Source organism: Eurosta solidaginis, chromosome 4 (assembly GCF_040869045.1).
Source record: "Eurosta solidaginis isolate ZX-2024a chromosome 4, ASM4086904v1, whole genome shotgun sequence".
NCBI classification, from domain to species: Eukaryota; Metazoa; Arthropoda; class Insecta; order Diptera; family Tephritidae; genus Eurosta; species Eurosta solidaginis.
In genome coordinates, this window is record NC_090322.1 from 250,678,392 (window position 1) to 250,697,409 (window position 19,018).

General features: G+C 38.8%; 1 protein-coding gene across 5 annotated transcripts in view; it reads right to left on the reverse strand.

Annotated features, from left to right (window-relative positions):
- The window catches only part of LOC137251292 (kelch-like protein 5), a 73,407-nt gene that overhangs the window by 21,137 nt on the left and 33,252 nt on the right, over nucleotides 1–19,018 (reverse strand). For all 5 annotated transcript variants that reach the window (XM_067785622.1, XM_067785621.1, XM_067785620.1 and 2 more), the window contains exon 5: nucleotides 16,051–16,349. In XM_067785622.1, the coding sequence (XP_067641723.1) occupies nucleotides 16,051–16,349 (299 nt within the window). The remainder of the gene's footprint in view (nucleotides 1–16,050; nucleotides 16,350–19,018) is intronic.

Consider the following 19,018-nt stretch of genomic DNA (forward strand, 5'->3'; position numbering starts at 1 on the left):
CCCATCCGATTTCTCGTTTCCACGTTTCCTGCATTAGAATTTTAGTGAATAGTAAGAAATTAGCTAACATACCATAGGGGTCAAACACCGCCATCACAATTCGTAGTAGCTCGCGTTTTGTTGGCGCACGCCTTACCTCCAGGACTTCTTGAGGGACCCGATGGAACTTAGTATGGAATTCGAAGCTGTCTTCACCTGTATTCCAGTACAGGCCAAGTACCTTGCCTGTTGTTGCATTGTGTTCCATATTGACTGTTTTCTGGTCGAGTGACGAATACTGATTTAGTTTGTTTTGTACTTCGCTACTGTTTGATATAAAGTTTCGCAGCTCAAACCCTGCTTGTCGGCTGATATTGACTATTTGACAGAGCCTTGTTGCTTGGTCTGCATCCTCGAAACTGGCTACTAAGTCGTCGACATAATGTTTGTTGCGTATTATTGCCACTTCATTTGGATATTGTGCTCGGAAATCATCTGCGTTTTTGTTCTTTATATATTAGACTTTGCACGGTGAACAAACAGCGCCAAAGATTAAAGATGTCATGGCATATTCTTGTATTGTATGGCTCGGATCACCATCACGCCATAAGAAGTGTTGGGCCTGTTGGTCAACTAGGCGCACTTTAATCTGCGAAAACATTTCGCGAATATCAGCTGATACTCCAATTTTCCGCTGACGAAATTGTAATAAAATTCATATCAGTGGCTGTGCTTGTTCTGGGCCTCTTAAAAGTGCTGAATTCAGTGAAACGTTGCCTACGCTGGCGGCGGCATCAAAAACGATTCGCATTTTTTCAGGTTTATACGGATTGATTACCGCAAAGTGGGGCAAATACCAGATATGTGGATATGGTGCGTTGATTTCGGATATTTTTTTTTAAGTACTTATTTATTTATTGCTTATACCGCATGCCAAATTCGACGTCGTCTCTCATCTTTCGCTCTACTGCCATCAAACGCTTTTCGGCCATCGGACGGCTGTTAGGTAATTTTGGTGGACACAATTTCCACAGGAGGCCAACTTCATACTGTTCATTGAGTCGCTTAGCTGTTTTCTCCAATATCTGGCGTGCTTGCTTCTCCTCGTCTGACCCTAATTGTGTTACTGACTGATTTGTACCGAATGTGTCTGCTGTTAGGTACTCACATACCAGGCCATGGAGTTGTCGATATTCCTTCAGATGCAGAACACGAGGATTAGAAGCCGAATGCACGTTTGTCGGACCATATGCTACCCAACCTAGCGGAGTTTTTACAGCAAACGGACTATCATTGCCTGCTTGGACGATTGTTGTAGTGGCACCGAGGTAAGCATGCTTAAGGCCAATTAGCATTACTGACTTTGCGAAATTATAACTTGAGATTGGTAAATTTTTCATATGCACAAAATTCTCTTTATTGAACGATTGCTCAGGCAAATTCAAATTCTTCACCGGGTATACATCTTTCAGCGCAAATTTGTATTTGTTTTTACAATTCTCAATCTCGATATTTATTTTGTAAGCCTGTTCGGTTACTACCTTATTATCGTACCATTGCAGCGTAAGCGGTTGCAGGTCACCTTTTGCGCCAATCATGTCTGCAATTACCGCTTCCATGATTGATATCGAGGAACCTTCGTCAAACATTGCAACTATTTCCCGTTTGCCATGTGGACCATAAACATTAATTGGCAACATCTTAAATAATAATTGTTCGGTGTGTTGCTTTACACGGCAATTTAACAGTGGCTGTACATTGGCATTTTCTGGCGTGCCTTGATGTGCTATGCTGGTAGCTATATCTTTATTGTGGAGTAATGGGTGATGGTACCGTCGGCATCCGTTGACTTCACACTTTTGTTTTGAACGGCATTTGGATGTGCCATGGCCCTGGCGCAAGCATGAGAAGCAAAGCTGTTGAGATTTTACTAACTCCCATCGACTGTTAACGTCCATTGCTTTAAAAGATCCGCACTGTGACATTGTATATTTACCATTGCATTTATAGCTCGAACCATTTTCTTTAGCTTGGTCAATATGCATGAAGCGGCGTGGATTATTCGATTGCGTTTGCTGTCTACTATTTGTGTTTATTGTCGGAATTTTTTTTTTTTTTAATTAGCTTAACTCTAGCCAGTTCGCTGAGCCACTCCGAAAAATGTTCAATTGTCGGAAAAGGCTGTATCGTCGCTGCGTGTTTCGCCCAGTCGAATTGTCTCGCCAGTGGCAATTTAGAAACCATTTGCTCAAGTAAAGTTATGTTCGTTAAATGTTGGCACTTTGCTGACTTCAAAAATGCAACAACGTTTCGCACCTTAGATGAAAACAGTAGGGGGACTCATGTAACCGTATAAATGCCTTATAAAGTGTGTAAACGTATAAATTTATCTAGTTTACGCACGAGCTGTCAAATTTTGTATGAAAAATCATTTACACAATTTGTATAAATTTACGCGCACATTTCATTGTGTAAACACGGTAAACTCAAAGGAATGCAACCTTGCAGACATTACAGACGGCATTTTCATCAAAAATCTCCAACATCAGCAAGTAAAGGCGTTTTAGTTTTGATTTTTCACTTAATCTTGGTATTTTTTAATTTGTATAACAATCAAACAAATTTTTTTGGAAATAATACAGCTGAAAAACAATCAAGTTTATCAAGAGTATTACTAGGTACGTTCATATAACCGCGTGTGTAAATGGATATAATTTTACACCTTATAAGTTTATATGCTATCATGAGTCCCCCTAGTATAATTTTCTCGACTTTGTTGTCTAATATTGGCGGCAAATTTTGTAGTTGATTTACCTGATGCTTTACCAAAATGTCGGGCCGACCGAACCTAAACTCGAGTTCACATAAAACGTTCGGCACATCATTCGGGTAAATCAACATGGACGCCACTGCCGCCGGTCTGGTAAGGCACTTTTGCAGTCGCATTAAATTTTGGCGATGACTATAATGGAATGTCTCTGTGGTGTCTTTGAAATTGGCGAAGAATAATGGCCACTCGTCAATATTTCCGCTAAACATTGGTAGGTCGTATAATTTTATGCGAGAGTCAGTATAAGCTACAACTACCACTTGACTGTCGATTTGAGCTGGCTGCCCATTCTCTATGTTGGCGGCTTTTGACTGCGTACCTTCTCGTAACCTAATTATGTATGTCCCTTTTTCTTTCTACGGTGCTCTGTCTAAGCTCCTCAACCGACGTTCGTAAAGCGTTTAACGTGGCAACAATTGTACTTACATTATCATCGCCGCCTGTACCTTCCATCTTCGGCTGTTCGCTGTTGTTCGCAGTTCCGCTATTTCTACCTTCTACCACTCGATTTCGTAGCGAATAACTATTGTTTTCTGACATGCACTCGCGTGATTAATCTGTAGTTATTAACGGCTTGCAATTTCCCGTTAGACGGAGCACCCAAATTTATATAAAGCTGTACCTTGGCGAGGTGCTCAAACTACAAAATTAATGCTTACCCTCCCTAAACGCGGTACAAGATTTGTAAAATATTTATTTGCAAAGCGTGCGAACATATAAACTTTCCTTAGACGGAGCGCACAAAAGTGTAAAAACTGTTGAAGACTGATTAAACTTATTTGTGACTTACGATTTGTTGGTCCGATCAATGGAATAATTGTATACGATGTATTTTAATAAAATGTTTAATAAAAATGAATTACTTGTTACAATTTTAATTTGATTGCTTTTCGTTTAGACAATGTGATTTATGGCGCAAATGGTAATTGTATGATGGAACTTTTGATCGGTGATGACGTTGTTGTAACTTGATTGTCCTCTTGGTTTCGAATATTGTATTGACTTCACTTTTGGTGACCATGTGGTAATTGTGATGTTAGTCTACTTTTAATGTGGAATATAATACTGATGTAATGAATAGTAATTTAGATCACTGATGATTGTTTAATGTTCGATGTTTTAAAATTGGAAATGTTGTATGATTGGTCGATTAAATTGTTACATAAATTGATAGTTGAATTATAAATTGGTTGTTGGTTGAATTGTCGTCGGTTATATAAATTGTATTAAAACTTGGAAATGTTGGTTGAATTAATTGTCGTATAAATTGGAAAATGTCGTTTTACACTTGCATTTTACGTGCACTCGCGTCTGCTCTCAAATCGTTAGTAAAAAGTGCGCGCTGATGACCAGTCGTATTTTTGACAATAGGAAAGTTTATGATGTATGTATATGAGCGCTGTTACCCAAGGCTGAACGGCACAGGGTAATCAACACTGTCCCTTTCGTCCTTTTAAATAACTCTCCTATCGCCAGTAGCCAAGACACTTGAAGCCATCCTGCTCCCCTACTTTAAAGCAAATTTGCACCTAGCCAATCATCAGCATGGCTTTAGAAAACTACATAGCACAACAACCGCGCTAAATTCCATTAGCACCCAGATAAATTGCAGTTTAAATCAAAACCCCCACCATAGAACAGTACTCGTTGCGCTAGGCCTATCAAAAGCTGTTGATACGGTCAACCATGACACGTTACTGCAAGACCTGGAAGGGTCTACCCTTTCCCCATGTCTTAAAAGGTGGACCGCAAATTATCTGGGTGGTCGGCAGGCATCGGTGCAATTTAGAAACGCAACATCAAAACCAAGAAGAATTAAACAAGGGGTGCCTCTCTTTTGTTTAATTTCTACATATCAAAGCTACCTTCGCCACCAGAAGGAGTTACTATCGTTTCCTACGCCGATGACTGCACAATAATGGCCACAGGCCCAGGCCCACAGATCGATGAGCTTTGCAACAGAATAAACGGCTACCTCCCTGATCTCTCTAGTTTTTTTACCTCGCGAAACCTGACATTATCACCGACTAAGTCATCGGCGACCTTATTTATAACATGGATGTCCCAAACGTCGATCATTTTGAACATCCACGTCAATGGCACTACGCTACCGACTGTCTTACACCCCAAAATTTTGGGTGTGACGTTCGATCAGGATCTACATTTTGGTGAGCATGCAGCCGCATTTGTACCAAAAATCCAGAGCCGCAATAAAATCCTCAAATCTCTTGCTGGCAGTACTTGGGTAAAAGATAAAGAAACGCTCATTGCTACTTACAAAGCAATTGGCCGGCCGATTGCATGCTACGCGTCCCCGATATGGTCGCCAAGCCTAAAGACTACTCACTGGAAGAAGCTACAGGCCTGCCAAAATACTGCCTTCAGAACCGCCACGGGTATGTCTTCTTATGTTCCTACTACACCATCTACATAATGAGGCGAGAATACTCCCCATCAGTAAGAGAAATGAAATGCTAACCAAACAGTTTCTGTTGAATAGGGTAGAGCGAGGATGATTTGACAAAAGGAGGATTTGTCATTTTCAAACGAAAACCTTTATAGATACACAGAATATCAAAATCCTTATTTTAAGCCTGTTGACTATTCAGCAATATACATGAATATGTCAGTCATTTTTCTGGTCTGCTTGGTGCTGCACGTGTTTTTCGGTTTTGTGGCGTTTTGTTGCTGATTTTGCTTGTTTATTTCCTCTGCGTCCAGCGTTACAGTGAGTTGGTATTATTTTAACTCTCTGAGATTTAAAATATTATTTTTCATACAAAACCAATTAAAAGATCAGTTGTGTAATAATATTAAGCATATTCGGTAAGTTTGATAACAAATACTTATTGATCGTTAAAGGAGGATTTGACATTTGCCCAGTAGGAGGATTTATCAAATTGTCAAATCCTCCTTTTATCTTACTAGTGCTCTGTTATAGTTTTTTTTTTGTTGTTGTGCTTTTATTGTTATAATATTTAGGGTAATATGCCTAATATATACAAAAGGAAACATCCCGAAAGGGTAATTAATGAAGAAGGTCTTCAGCAAGCGCTGCACGACAAAAAAAATAAAATTGAAACGCCAACGAGTGCTTCTCGAAAATATAATGTAAACAGGACAAACATAATTTATCGGCTCAAGCTTCTTTCTGATAACCGGCTACCTAACGAGTTACAAGGCAAGGCTAGCACTAAATATTCTGTAGGGCAAGTCCTATCAAACTTTCAGGAAAGAGAGCTGGCGGAATACTTTAAAAGCTGCTCAAATTTGCATCACGGATTAACTTTTGATATGGCAAAACGATTTGTTTACGAATATGTAAAAAGGAGCAATATAAGAAACCCATCTTCTTGGGATAAGGATCAAGCTGCAGGAAAAATTTGGTTATGGGGTTTTATGAGACAAAATCCAACTATTAGTTTACGCAAACCAGAAAATATAAGTTTAGCTCGCCTTCGAGCTTTTACCAAACCTGTAGTCTAAGACTTCTTCGGAAAACTTGAAAGTCTTCTCTTAAAACACTCGTTTAAGCCTGAAGATATATACAGCCTCGACGAGACTGGTATCATAACAGTAATGGATTCTGTTAAAGTAAGTTCGCATATTTTTTTAAAAGGATATTTGGACTTAATTAAAAAAAATGTCAGATCATTGCTGAAATAGGCAATAGAACTGTTTCACAAACTGCTGCAGGAGAGAGAGGAACTCTTGTAACAATGGTTGCCATCGTCAATCCAGCAGGAAATCATGTGCCTCCGGTATATGTATACCCCCGCAAACGAGTGAACCCTTTATTCATGAAAGGAGCATTGTCGGGATCCCTCTGACTTTTTGCAGACAGTGGTTGGATGAATGCAGTAATTTTCCTCGATGTTTTGAAACATTTGGGAAATTTTACGAAATAATCCAAAGGAAATCTCATTCTTCTTCTTCTGGACAATCATGCGTCTCACTGTTCACTTGAAGCTATTTTATTCTGCCGCAATAACGGGATTGTTTTGCTCTCTTTTCCACCGCACACGTCTCATCGATTGCAGCCATTAGATGTAGGGGCATTTGGGCCATTTAAGAAACAATGCAAGGCCTCATTAGCAATAACATTGTAAATAACCCAGAAAAAACACAAGGAATCACAATATACGATATTCCGTCGCTGTCATCTACCCCTTTTCTCAGAGCATTTTCCCCAGAGAACATTACAAAGGCATTTTCGTCTACAGGAATTTACTCTTTCAACTCCGATATATTTGATGAAAGCGAGTTTTGTGAAGTAGAAGAATTTGAAGGGAACAAAGAACATAATGAAGGACCGATTTGCTCTTTAAACTTTCCGACTGAAAACAGCTTGGCTGAGATTCCTTTAAGTCCTAATGTTTTAACCACTTCAGTGGATAAAACGCCTCATAGCACACCAGAGAACATTCGACCGCTGCCAAAACTAAAACCCCGAAAAAAGTTCAAAGGTCGTCCGGCAGGAAAATCAAGAATTTACACTGCAACCGCGGAAAAAACTCGATTAATAGATCTCTCATTGCAAAAGACCAAAAAACAAGTAGCAGAAAAAATTAAAAAAGCAAAGATCGTAAAACGTGTACTACTTGATTCTTCCAGTAATGACAGTGATAACTATAGCGTCAGAGACTCCGACAAATCGTTGATATGGCAGGAAAGCGATGAGTCCATGAGTGAAGAATTGGAAAAAAATTAAATTTACCGAGAATGTGGAGGCCGTTTGCGATGATTATGTCCTCAATAAATTTGGAAATGATAGGAATTTCTATTATGTTGGATTGGTAATAGTTGTTGCAAGGGCGAGTAATTTGCCGTACACAATCAAATATTTTAGAAGGCAAAACAATACATTTACTTTTTGCGAACCTGTAGTTGAAGATATCAAATTAGCACTACCAACCGATTTGGTAGCCAAACTTCCAGATCCTATACAATTGCCTGGGACCTCTACACGAAAAGGAAATATACAATTTAAAGTGAATTTTTCAGGTCTTGACGTCCGCTAAAATTTTATTTGCATTGTCTTCATGTACCTTTTTTTAATACTCATGTAAACAAATGAACTAAAATAATAAATGAAATAAATGTCTAAACAAAATAAAAAATAAATCTTTGAAGTTTCTTTGGAATTAGTAACATGATAAATCCTCCTGCATATTGTGAAATCCTCCTAAGACAGTGACAAATCCTCCTTAAAAGTGGGATGATTTGACGCATTTGTCATTTTCTCTATTTCGCTTTATACCAATAAAAACATTAAGTGTTCGTGTTTCGATTATAAATGATTTTGAACTTAAATATCTAAGGAACAGTAACCAATGTAAATATTTTAATAATATGATAAACTTTTGTCGAAAATAACAAAAATTCAATTTTATGTCAAATTCTCCTCGCTCTACCCTACCCAGAAACCTGGGCATCCCAACAGACATCTGATTGATGAGCCAACCCTGTCCAGGGGCTTAAGTGGTCATCTCCGTAAGCATTATGAGGAAATACGGCACCTGAGAACACAGCCGTATGAAGCTAAAAAACACAAGCAGGTCCACAACTCCACAAACAGGCGTCGGACCTCTATGCCAGGAATTGCCGGGTGAATCCTGTACTCAAAGAACAACACCCAAAACTAGCAGAAGAGGGACGCACTCTACCTAGGGAAAAGCGAGTCACTCTAGTTCAACTTCGATCTGGATACTGTAACAGCTTAAACTCTTAGCTATCCAGAATCAACCCCGACATACAAAACATATGTCCTGGTTGTATTGGGTCCCCACATGATGCCAACTGTCTCTTTAACTGTATTGTGGAACCAACGCCTCCAACACCCCTCTCATTATGGTCCACCCCTGTTGAAACAGCAAGTTTCCTTGGACTCTCGTTAGAGGATATTGAGCACTGCTACAACAGCAACAACAAAAGATGTACCAGCTTTACGCAGACAGCAGCATTGACCAGCGAATTAAAACGCAGCGGCTACATATGTTAGGTCATGTTATGCGAATGAAAGATGATGCTTGTTCTATTCTAAACAGGAAGAACGCCTTTACGGGTATTTCGTTCCTTTGTGAAAATTCTTACCTGCGCGCAACGCAAAAGCGTTACACTTTTTACCCCTCATTAAATGACGGTGTGGCAGTGTAACCCTGCTAAACTAGCTGATCGTGACAATTTATTTTCGTAACTTCACGAATTTTTAGCGACGAAAATTTAAATGAAGGCAATGATTGCTAATGAATTTTTATTATTATTGACAGCGCGCTTGTGTGAATCAGCTGATACACGGGTAGTCAAGCCATCGAAGCTCTGTAAATCTGTGACACAGATATAAATTTTACACTCAAATAAACTTTTTTTTTATCAAAAATGGGAACCCCTCAAATATTCTCAGAGCGCTCATAATTTAGGAACCCAATAGGTTCGAAATATGTGAAAAATAAGAGCAGAAACACGGTCTTATGGGAGTCTTTTATGACTCCGATATAATGAAAAATTTGAGCCTTTTCCCAAAAGTGTTCAGCAAACAAAGCAACTTCAGAACAGAAATTTGAATCATGAATTCACATTTTATTTAGGAAAAATTTTCATTCAAAATAAATTTGAATATAATCACAACGTTTCTTTCTGTTCTTTTGATGTGGACGTTTTTCTTTGATGGACGCTTCGCTTAATCATCATAATTGTCCGCGTATTAACACTGAACGTAAGTGTTAAGGATTTTTTTGATTGCAACAACAAATTGCTTCCACTGTATATCGCGGTTGGTGTGTCATACTTTCCAACAAGGCTTTCCAATATGCTACCCCATTTTAAATGACTAATGTGAAAATACCGCCCTGAACGGGGCAATCGTAATCCCTTATATATTCCATACAATTGACTCCGACAAGAGTTATATAAGAAGTAAATTGTGAGCGTAATAGGAGTCTGATCGGACTCCTATTTAGGAGTCTAATCGGGCTCCTATTGAAACTCACATAATGTTTGAAATAAGGCTCATATCGGAAGACCATCGCAATAAGGGAAATGCGTTCAATTCGGACCTGAAAATGAGCTCATAAAGAGCGTAAGCGCTCCAATTTAGGACACCTTTCTGGCTCTTAAGACTCCGAATGTTTGCTGGGAAGCCATAGGCATTTCTTCAAAACTATAAAGCTTTTTTTGGGTGTTCACTTCATATTTGGCACTTTGGTAGCTTACTTGTGGCGAATAAAAATCTCGCTTAGAGTACAATAACAAAGTCTATAGTACGAGCATTAATTTTCGCCGATTTTCAAGTTGCCCACCTTATTAATTTTTCAGTACCGCCGTGGTGTGGTGGCGTGCTCCGCCTACCACACTGAAGATCCTGGGTTCGATTCCCGGGCAAAGATATATTAAAAATTCAGAAACAAGTTTTTGTTATTAGAAGATAGCTTTTCTAAGCGGGGTCGCCCCTCGGCAGTGATTTGGCAAACACTTTGAGTGTATTTCTGCCATGGAAAGCTTCTCATTGAAAACCCATCTGCCTTGCATATGCCGTTCGAGGCCGGCGTAGGTCCCGTCACGGAAATTTGTAGCAAAAATTAACAAGGAGCACGACTAAAATCGGAGGAGAAACTCGGCCTAAAATCTTTTTAGAGGCTGTATCGCCTTGTATTTTTTTTTTTTATATATTTTAAATATATCACACCTCAACGTACCAAGGAGGAAAAAAATAAAATTAGTATCAGCTTGAAAAAAAAACAGTTGAAAAACAAATCGTAAAATCAAATAATTTTCAAAAACTCCTTAGCAACCATTTTTTAGACTAAAGGGCCAATTAATGGTGACTTATCCATAACCAGATAAAATCACTGATCGAACCAACCTTATGGAAATCAATGTAATTGGTCAATGATGCCATACCATAACGCTAAAGCCATAACCATACCATAGCCAACCAATTGGTTTTTGGTTTTTCGCCATATCCATACCCTAAAAATATTTGAGTTGGAGAATTTATTAAGTTTTTGTAGATTTTATTTATTGTTTTGGACACGTTTTGACTAAGAGTCTTCTTCATTTTTATGAAATTTTCACGATTTTTAGGTTAAGGCACCAATAACTGATGCAAATTTGATAAGTAAAAATATGGTTATGACTACGGCGTTAGAGTTAAGGAAGTTTAATTGGCCCTTAAGGCCGTAAGTCGTTTATATGTATGTGAATAGTGTGTGGAGTGAATTTCCATGTATAAACATTGCTTTAGATAACCACTGCATCAATTTTTCTATATAAAAAATAAGGCGCGATATACCTCCAAAGAGAATTTAGCCGAGCTCCTCTTTCAGTTTGCGTCGTGATCCTTTTAATTGTTCCTACCAATTGGAGGGACGGGTCCTACATGTTTTATGCCGACTCCCAACGACATTTGCAAGGCAGATGAACTTTCACTGAGAAATTTTCATGGCCCAAAATACAGTCGAAATCACTGCCGAGGGACGAATCCACTTAGAAAGTCTTCTAATTGAGACAACTTGTTTTTAAATTTTTAATGTTGCTTTGCCTGGGACTTGAACCCAGTATTTTTGGTATGGTACGCGGAGCACGCTACGCTATATAGTATAAGAGAAAATCGAAAATTTTTTTTTTCTAATAAACGTATTTAAATTTTTTTGTTATTTTAACAAACCTTGATACAAGTACTACCAAATGTAGTATTTGTTGTTTTTTTTTTCTTTTTAAATTTTAATAGTTTCGCTGAAGTTTCACCTGACTGACTGTCCCATACAAACGGATGCTTTTTTGCGATTTTTCACACACATATGCATACAAATATTTCAAGAGAAAGTTTATATTTTTATTTATACATGTACTAAATACTTTGTCTAAAAATTAAAGTTTTTCTTTAGTTAAGGTCTAAAAATGAAAAAAAAAATGCATACGATTTGTCCCGTACCAACCGTGGAATGCTCCAGTAGCAATTATTGTGAAGAGCGGGTGGAGCATTATCACCTTCACTGGGTGCTTGTTGTTGTTGTTGTTGTTGTAGCAGTGCTTCGCCCCACCTAATAGTTGTGGCCGATCACAAATTTTCATCAATATCCTCTAACGGGAGTCTAAGGAAACTTGCTGTTTCAACAGGGGTGGACCATAATGAAAGTTAGAGGCGTTAGTTCCACATTACAATTAAAGAGATGGTTGGTGTCATGTGGGGACACATTGCAAACGGGGCATACATTTTGTATGTCGGGGCTGATTCTGGATAGGTAAGAGTTTAACCTGTTACAGTATCCAGAACAAAGTTGAGCGACTCGCGTCTCTCTGGGAAGTATGCGTTCCTGTTTCGCAAGTTTTAGGTACTGTTGTTTGAGTACTGGATTCACTGGGCAATTCCTGGCATAAAGGTCCGACGCTTGTTTGTGGAGTTCACCAAGGACCTGCTTTGTTTTTTTGCTTCATACGGCTGAGTCCTCAGGTGCCGTATTTCCTCAAAATGCTTACGGAGATGACTCCTTAAGCCCCTAGGCGGCGTTGGCTCATCAATCAGATATTTGTTGGGATGCCCAGGTTTCTGGGTATTCAACAGGAACTGTTTGGTTAGCATCTCATTTCTCTCCCTGATGGGGAGTATTCGCGCCTCATTATGTATATGGTGCTCTGGGGACATAAGAAGACAGCCTGTGGCGATTCTGAGAGCAGTATTTTAGCATGCCTGTAGCTTCTTCCAGTGAGTAGTTTTAAGGCTTGGCGACCATATAGGGGACGCGTAGCATGCAATCGGCTGGCCAATTCCTTTGTAAGTAGTAATTAGCGTTCCTTTATCTTTTCCCCAAGTACTGCCAGCAAGAGATTTGAGGATTTTATTACGGCTCTGGACGATATGACTCTCCTATGTTAGCTGGTTTCCCAGGCTTTAGTAGCGGGACCACCTTGGCCTTTTCCATTTCTCGGGTATGACAAAGGTGGAAAGAGACAGGTTGAAGACATGTGCTAAATATTTGAAACCCTCTTTCCCTAGGCTTTTAAGCATCGGCATGGCTATGTCGTCTGAGCCCACTGCTTTGGATGGTTTAGCATGACCGATGGCATCCTCAACCTCTTTGGCGGTGATGGTAATTGGAGACGCGCTGAATTTATGTTTATGTGCGTGTCTGTTGGCCCTCCGTCTATCTTTGTCGACCGTAGAATGCATTATATATTGTCGGCAGAGAGCGCTCGCGCATTTTTTCGCATCCGACAGCACTTTATCGCCAAAGGCGATGGAAACTTTGTCATACTCTGTGCCGTCTTTTTCGATCGGGTGGCAGCCATGTAGCTTTATTGATATTTTAATGTTTAAACTTTGAGATGGAAATGAAAACATTTCGGTAACCAGCGAGGTCGATAGTCCTCACTCCATTAATTAATATCTGAAATTGCTGCATAAATGTATTTTTATGAACAATATATGTACATTATTTCATCGCCAAATACATGGGAAAAAGCGGTAGATGCTACAGATCTCGAATTTGTTTGTGTGTTCGTTTTGAGTATTTTTCGTTTTTATATAGATCTGCGCGGTAATCACCCGATTTTGTGATCATTGTCTGGGATAGCTAAATACAGTTTTTAGGTCAACCTTGCCAAGTTGATCATATAAAATATTAGCACTGTAGCTTTACAAATGACAAAAATATCCCGTAAGGTTTTAAAATGTCACAGAATTACATATTATTCATTTTGAAATAATATTTATTATACTCAGTTGAGCAGAGCTCACAGAGTATATTAAGTTTGATTGGATACCGGTTGGTTGTACATATATAAAGGAATCGAGATAGATATAGACTTCCATATATCAAAATAATCAGGATCGAAAAAAAATTTGATTGAGCCATGTCCGTCCGTCCGTCCGTCCGTCCGTCCGTCCGTCCGTCCGTTAACACGATAACTTGAGTAAATTTTGAGGTATCTTGATGAAATTTGGTATGTAGGTTCCTGAGCACTCATCTCAGATCGCTATTTAAAATGAACGATATCGGACTATAACCACGCCCACTTTTTCGATATCGAAAATTTCGAAAAACCGAAAAATTGCGATAATTCATTACAAAAGACTGATAAAGCGACGAAACTTGGTAGATGAGTTGAACTTATGACGCAAAATAGAAATTTAGTAAAATTTTGGACAATGGGCGTGGCACCGCCCACTTTTAAAAGAAGGTAATTTAAAAGTTTTGCAAGCTGTAATTTGGCAGTCGTTGAAGATATCATGATGAAATTTGGCACGAACGTTACTCTTATTACTATATGTACGCTTAATAAAAATTAGCAAAATCGGAGAAGGACCACGCCCACTTTTAAAAAAAAATTTTTTTTAAAGTAAAATTTTAACAAAAAATTTAATATCTTTACAGTATATAAGTAAATTATGTCAAGATGCAACTCCAGTAATGATATGGTGCAACAAAATACAAAAATAAAAGAAAATTTAAAAATGGGCGTGGCTCCGCCCTTTTTCATTTAATTTGTCTAGGATACTTTTAACGCCATAAGTCGAACAAAAATTAACCAATCCTTTTGAAATTTGGTAGGGGCATAGATTTTATGGCGTTAACTGTTTTCTGTGAAAATGGGCTAAATCGGTTGATGCCACGCCCAGTTTTTATACACAGTCGCCCGTCTGTCCTTCCGCATGGCCGTTAACACGATAACTTGAGCAAAAACCGATATATCTTTACTAAACTCAGTTCACGTACTTATCTGAACTCAGTTTATCTTGGTATGAAAAATTAACGAAATCCGACTATGACCCCGCCCACTTTTTCGATATCGAAAATTACGAAAAATGAAAAAATGCCATAATTCTATACAAAATACGAAAAAAGGGATGAAACATGGTAAGGTAATTGGATTGTTTTATTGACGCGAAATATAACTTTAGAAAAAACTTTATAAAATGGTTGTGACACCTACCATATTAAGTAGAAGAAAATGAAAAAGTTCTGCAGGGCGAAATAAAAAACCCTTAAAATCTTGGCAGGTATTACATATATAAATAAATTAGCGGTATCCAACAGATGATGTTCTGGGTCACCCTGGTCCACATTTTGGTCGATATCTGGAAAACGCCTTCACATATACAACTACCACCACTTCCTTTTAAAACTCCCATTAAACCTTTAATTTGATACCCATATCGTACAAACTCATTCTAGAGTCACCCCTGGTCCACCTTTATGGCGATATTTCGAAAAGGCGAACACCTATAGAACGAAGGCCCACTCCCTTTTAAAAATACTCATTAACACCTTTCATTTGATACCCATATCGTACAAACGCATTCTAGAGTCACACCTGGTCCATCTTTATGGCGATATCTCGAAACGTCGTCCACCTATAGAACTAAGGCCCACTCCCTTTTAAAATACTCATTAACACCTTTCGTTTGATGCCCATATTGTGCAAACAAATTCTAGGGTCACCCCTGGTCCACCTTTATGGCGATATCTCGAAACGGCGTCCACCTATGGAACTAAGGATTACTCCCTTTTAAAATGATCATTAACACCTTTCATTTGATACCCATATCGTACAAACGCATTCCAGAGTCACCCCTGGTCCATCTTTACGGCGATATCTCGAAAAGGCGTCCATCTATAGAACTTAGGTCCACGCCCCTTTAAAATACTCATTAATACCTTTCATTTGATACCCATATCGTACAAAAGCATTCTAGAGTCAACCCTGATCCACCTTTATGGCTATATCCCTAAATGGCGTCCACCTATAGAACTATGGCCCACTCCCTCATAAAATATTCTTTAATGCCTTTCATTTGATACACATGTCATACAAACACATTCCAGGGTTTCCCTCGGTTCATTTTCCTACATGGTTATTTTCCCTTATGTTGTCACCATAGCTCTCAACTGAGTATGTAATGTTCGGTTACACCCGAACTTAACCTTCCTTACTTGTTTTTTACAGGAGTAATAGCCGCGGTCAGAAGAAGTTTGTTGAATTTCATTACAATACTTTTCTTTAAATGAAAGTCATTGCGAAAAAAGGTGTGATGATGACCCCTCGCTGACGGATAGACCGACTAATGGATGAGCAATACTAACATTAACTTTTTTGTCGTTGATACTACCGATTCGGTAGACTTAACTAGGATATCAAAAAAAATCCGCCCATGACTTAATGAGCCCAAAGAAGTGTTACCAGGAGGTAAGTAAGACTTGCTTTTCAAATTACATTACAAATTACTACATATTCATACTCACATTTCAACTGATTGTAAAATTTCATCATTTGCCCCCTTTCCTCCAACTGCATAGATTTTACTGTTTAATTCCACAACAGAATGTACATATCGCGGCTGGTTCATTGGGGGCAACCGTTGAAATAATTTAGTTTTGAAATTCCAGCATCTAACTTCGTCAATTGCTTTGTTGTTTCGAGAGCCGCCAATGAAAATTAAATTGTCATCCATAAGAATGACTTCCTCTGAGATATCCATTTTGATATCGACCCATTTCTGCCACAAATCATCAGTTTTGTTATATTGAAAGATGATTCCACTCTGCAAAATTTTTTAGTCGTTATTTAAATTACGTAGCCAGACAATTGGAAGAAATAAGGAAAAATATGTGGACCACATTCTGTTAGTAGTTTTGTTGCAAAAAAAAAATTGTCATGGAACCTCGCAGCAATATCCAAAGTGCCGTTCCGAGTTTAAAACTATAAGCAGAATGCGGTCCATATATTTTTCTTGCTCCAAGCACTTTGGCGCCGAGAGAAAATAGAGGTAGTAAGAAAAATATGTATTTACATACGTAAGACCATGAACCTGGGCATTTACATCTCTGTACTTTTGTGCATAGGTCTGTGTTCTAAGCTGCAACGGTATCCTATAGACAGTTCTAAATCTAATTTTCCCAAGCACCAATGCCAAAGTTATTTTGCAATAAAATTTGGAACAAAAGATCACTTTAAAATCACAGTTGCAAAAGTATGTATGGTACCGCCCATAGCCTCAACGACCCATAAAGTTTGACTCATAATTCGTCAATAGTTCAAGTTGGTGTGATGAAATAACAGAAGTAGTAGTAGGGAATGGAAAATTTGTATAGTATAAGCTGAACTAAAATAAATATTCAGTACAGCAATGGATTTACATTTAACCTCGAATATCTTAAGAAGCTCACACGGGATTTCTGTGACTTTTAAGCCACTTTATATAAATAAATAAATACAAGGCGCGATATACCTCCGACGAGATTTTAGGCCGAGCTTCTCTTTTAATTTGCGTCGTTCTCCTTTAAATTTTTCTTACAAATTGGCGGGACGAAACCTACATGTTTCACCCCGACTCCGAACGGCATTTTCAAGGCAGAGGAGTTTGCACTGAGAAGCTTTTAATGGCAGAAATACACTCAGAGTGTTCGCCAAACCACTGCCTATGAATGACTACGTTTCGAGAAATATTTTTTCTTATTGAAAAAACCGTCCTTCTAAATTTTCGATATTGCTTGCACGCTACCACAACCCCACCACGACGGCTACCACTTTACAATGCCAAAATAAAAGCGTATGAAAATTTTCAGCATCTTTACCCCAATTCCAGAATTTGCCTTTTTTAGTTCAACAGACTGGATAATATTTCTGAAAAGTGTCATATTTCAGAATTTGTTTGAAGAACACGCTATTTCAAAATTTTATTCAAAAACGCTACATCTTTGTATTTTGCCCTGAGATAACATGTTTATATCAAAAAATTTATGAGATAGGTTGTTCTTCAACCGAATTTTGAGATAAGACTTTTTTAAAACAAATCTTGATAGGGCGTTTTTGAAAAATGTTTTATGATAGAGGCGTTTTGAAACTCGCAGCCGTGATAGTGTGGTATTCCACTTAGCAGTCGATATGTAGTCAACATCGTTGTTGTTGTTGTTGTAGCCGGCCGATTGCATGCTACGCGTCCCCGATATGGTCACCAAGCCTAAAGGTTACTCACTGAAAGAAAATACAGGCCTGCCAAAATACTGCCCTCAGAACCGCCACGGGCTGTCTTCTTATGTCCCCAGAACACCGTCTACATAGTGAGCCGAGAGTACTCATCATTAGGGAGAGAAATGAAATGCTAACCAAACAGTTTATGTTGAATACCCAGAAACCTGGGCACCCCAACAGACAGCTGATTGATGAGGCTACAGCGCCCAGGGGCTTAAGGGGTTATCTCCGTAAGCATTCTGAGAAAATATAGCACCTGAGAACACAGCCGTATGAAGCAAAAAAGTACAAGCAGGTCCTCAGTGATATCCACAGGGAGGCGTCGGACCTCTATGCCGGGAATTGCCCGTAAAATCCAGTACTTAAAGAAAAATAAACAGAACTAGCAGAGGAACGCACTCTCCCTAGGGAAACGCGCGTCACTCTAGCTCAACTTCGATCTCGGTACTGTAACAGTTTAACTCTTACCTATCCAGAATCAACCCCGACATACAAAATGTACGTCCTGCTTGCAATGTGTCCCCACATGACACCAACCATCTCTTCAATTGTATTGTGGAACCAACGCCTCTAACACCCTTCTCATTATGGCCGCCCCTGTTGAAACAGCAAGTTTCCTTGGACTCCCGTTAGAGGACATTGATGACAATTTGTGATTAGTCGCACCTATTGGATGGGGCGAACAACTTCTACAACAACAACAACAAGAAACCTCACACCATATGCCACCACCGAAGCTAAAGGACTGCGACTTTGTACTCATACCTTCGTCGACGTCACTTTCCTAGAATCGCTAGGTGTAGCTCCTAAGACTTTCCGACGGATATTTTTGCCGAGCTCCTCAAGAAAAACATCTTGAAACGTGAGGGAGTAACTATTCGGCCAAAGATGCTGCCATCAAAATCATAAGCTGTCTAAATGGATATCATTGCGTAACTCATGGGGGAAAATCGTACAATCCTCTGCGCATCTACATAATTTCAATTTTACAAGGACCCTGGATGCAATTTTTAAAATGTAGGCCAAAAATTGCAGACTTTTGCGTTCGAAACATTGATTTCAATAGTCTTCGTTAAACCAAAACGATATTTTAGAATGAAAGTCGACCGATTTTGAGTTGAAAGATGTTAAGGTTATATGCTCAATCATAGCTGTTGGTTTCCGGCCTTTTGATATAAAAGTTCATTATGGATGACCGCGTAGCTTCAGTTTTTCTATTAGTTCGACTGTCCACTACGT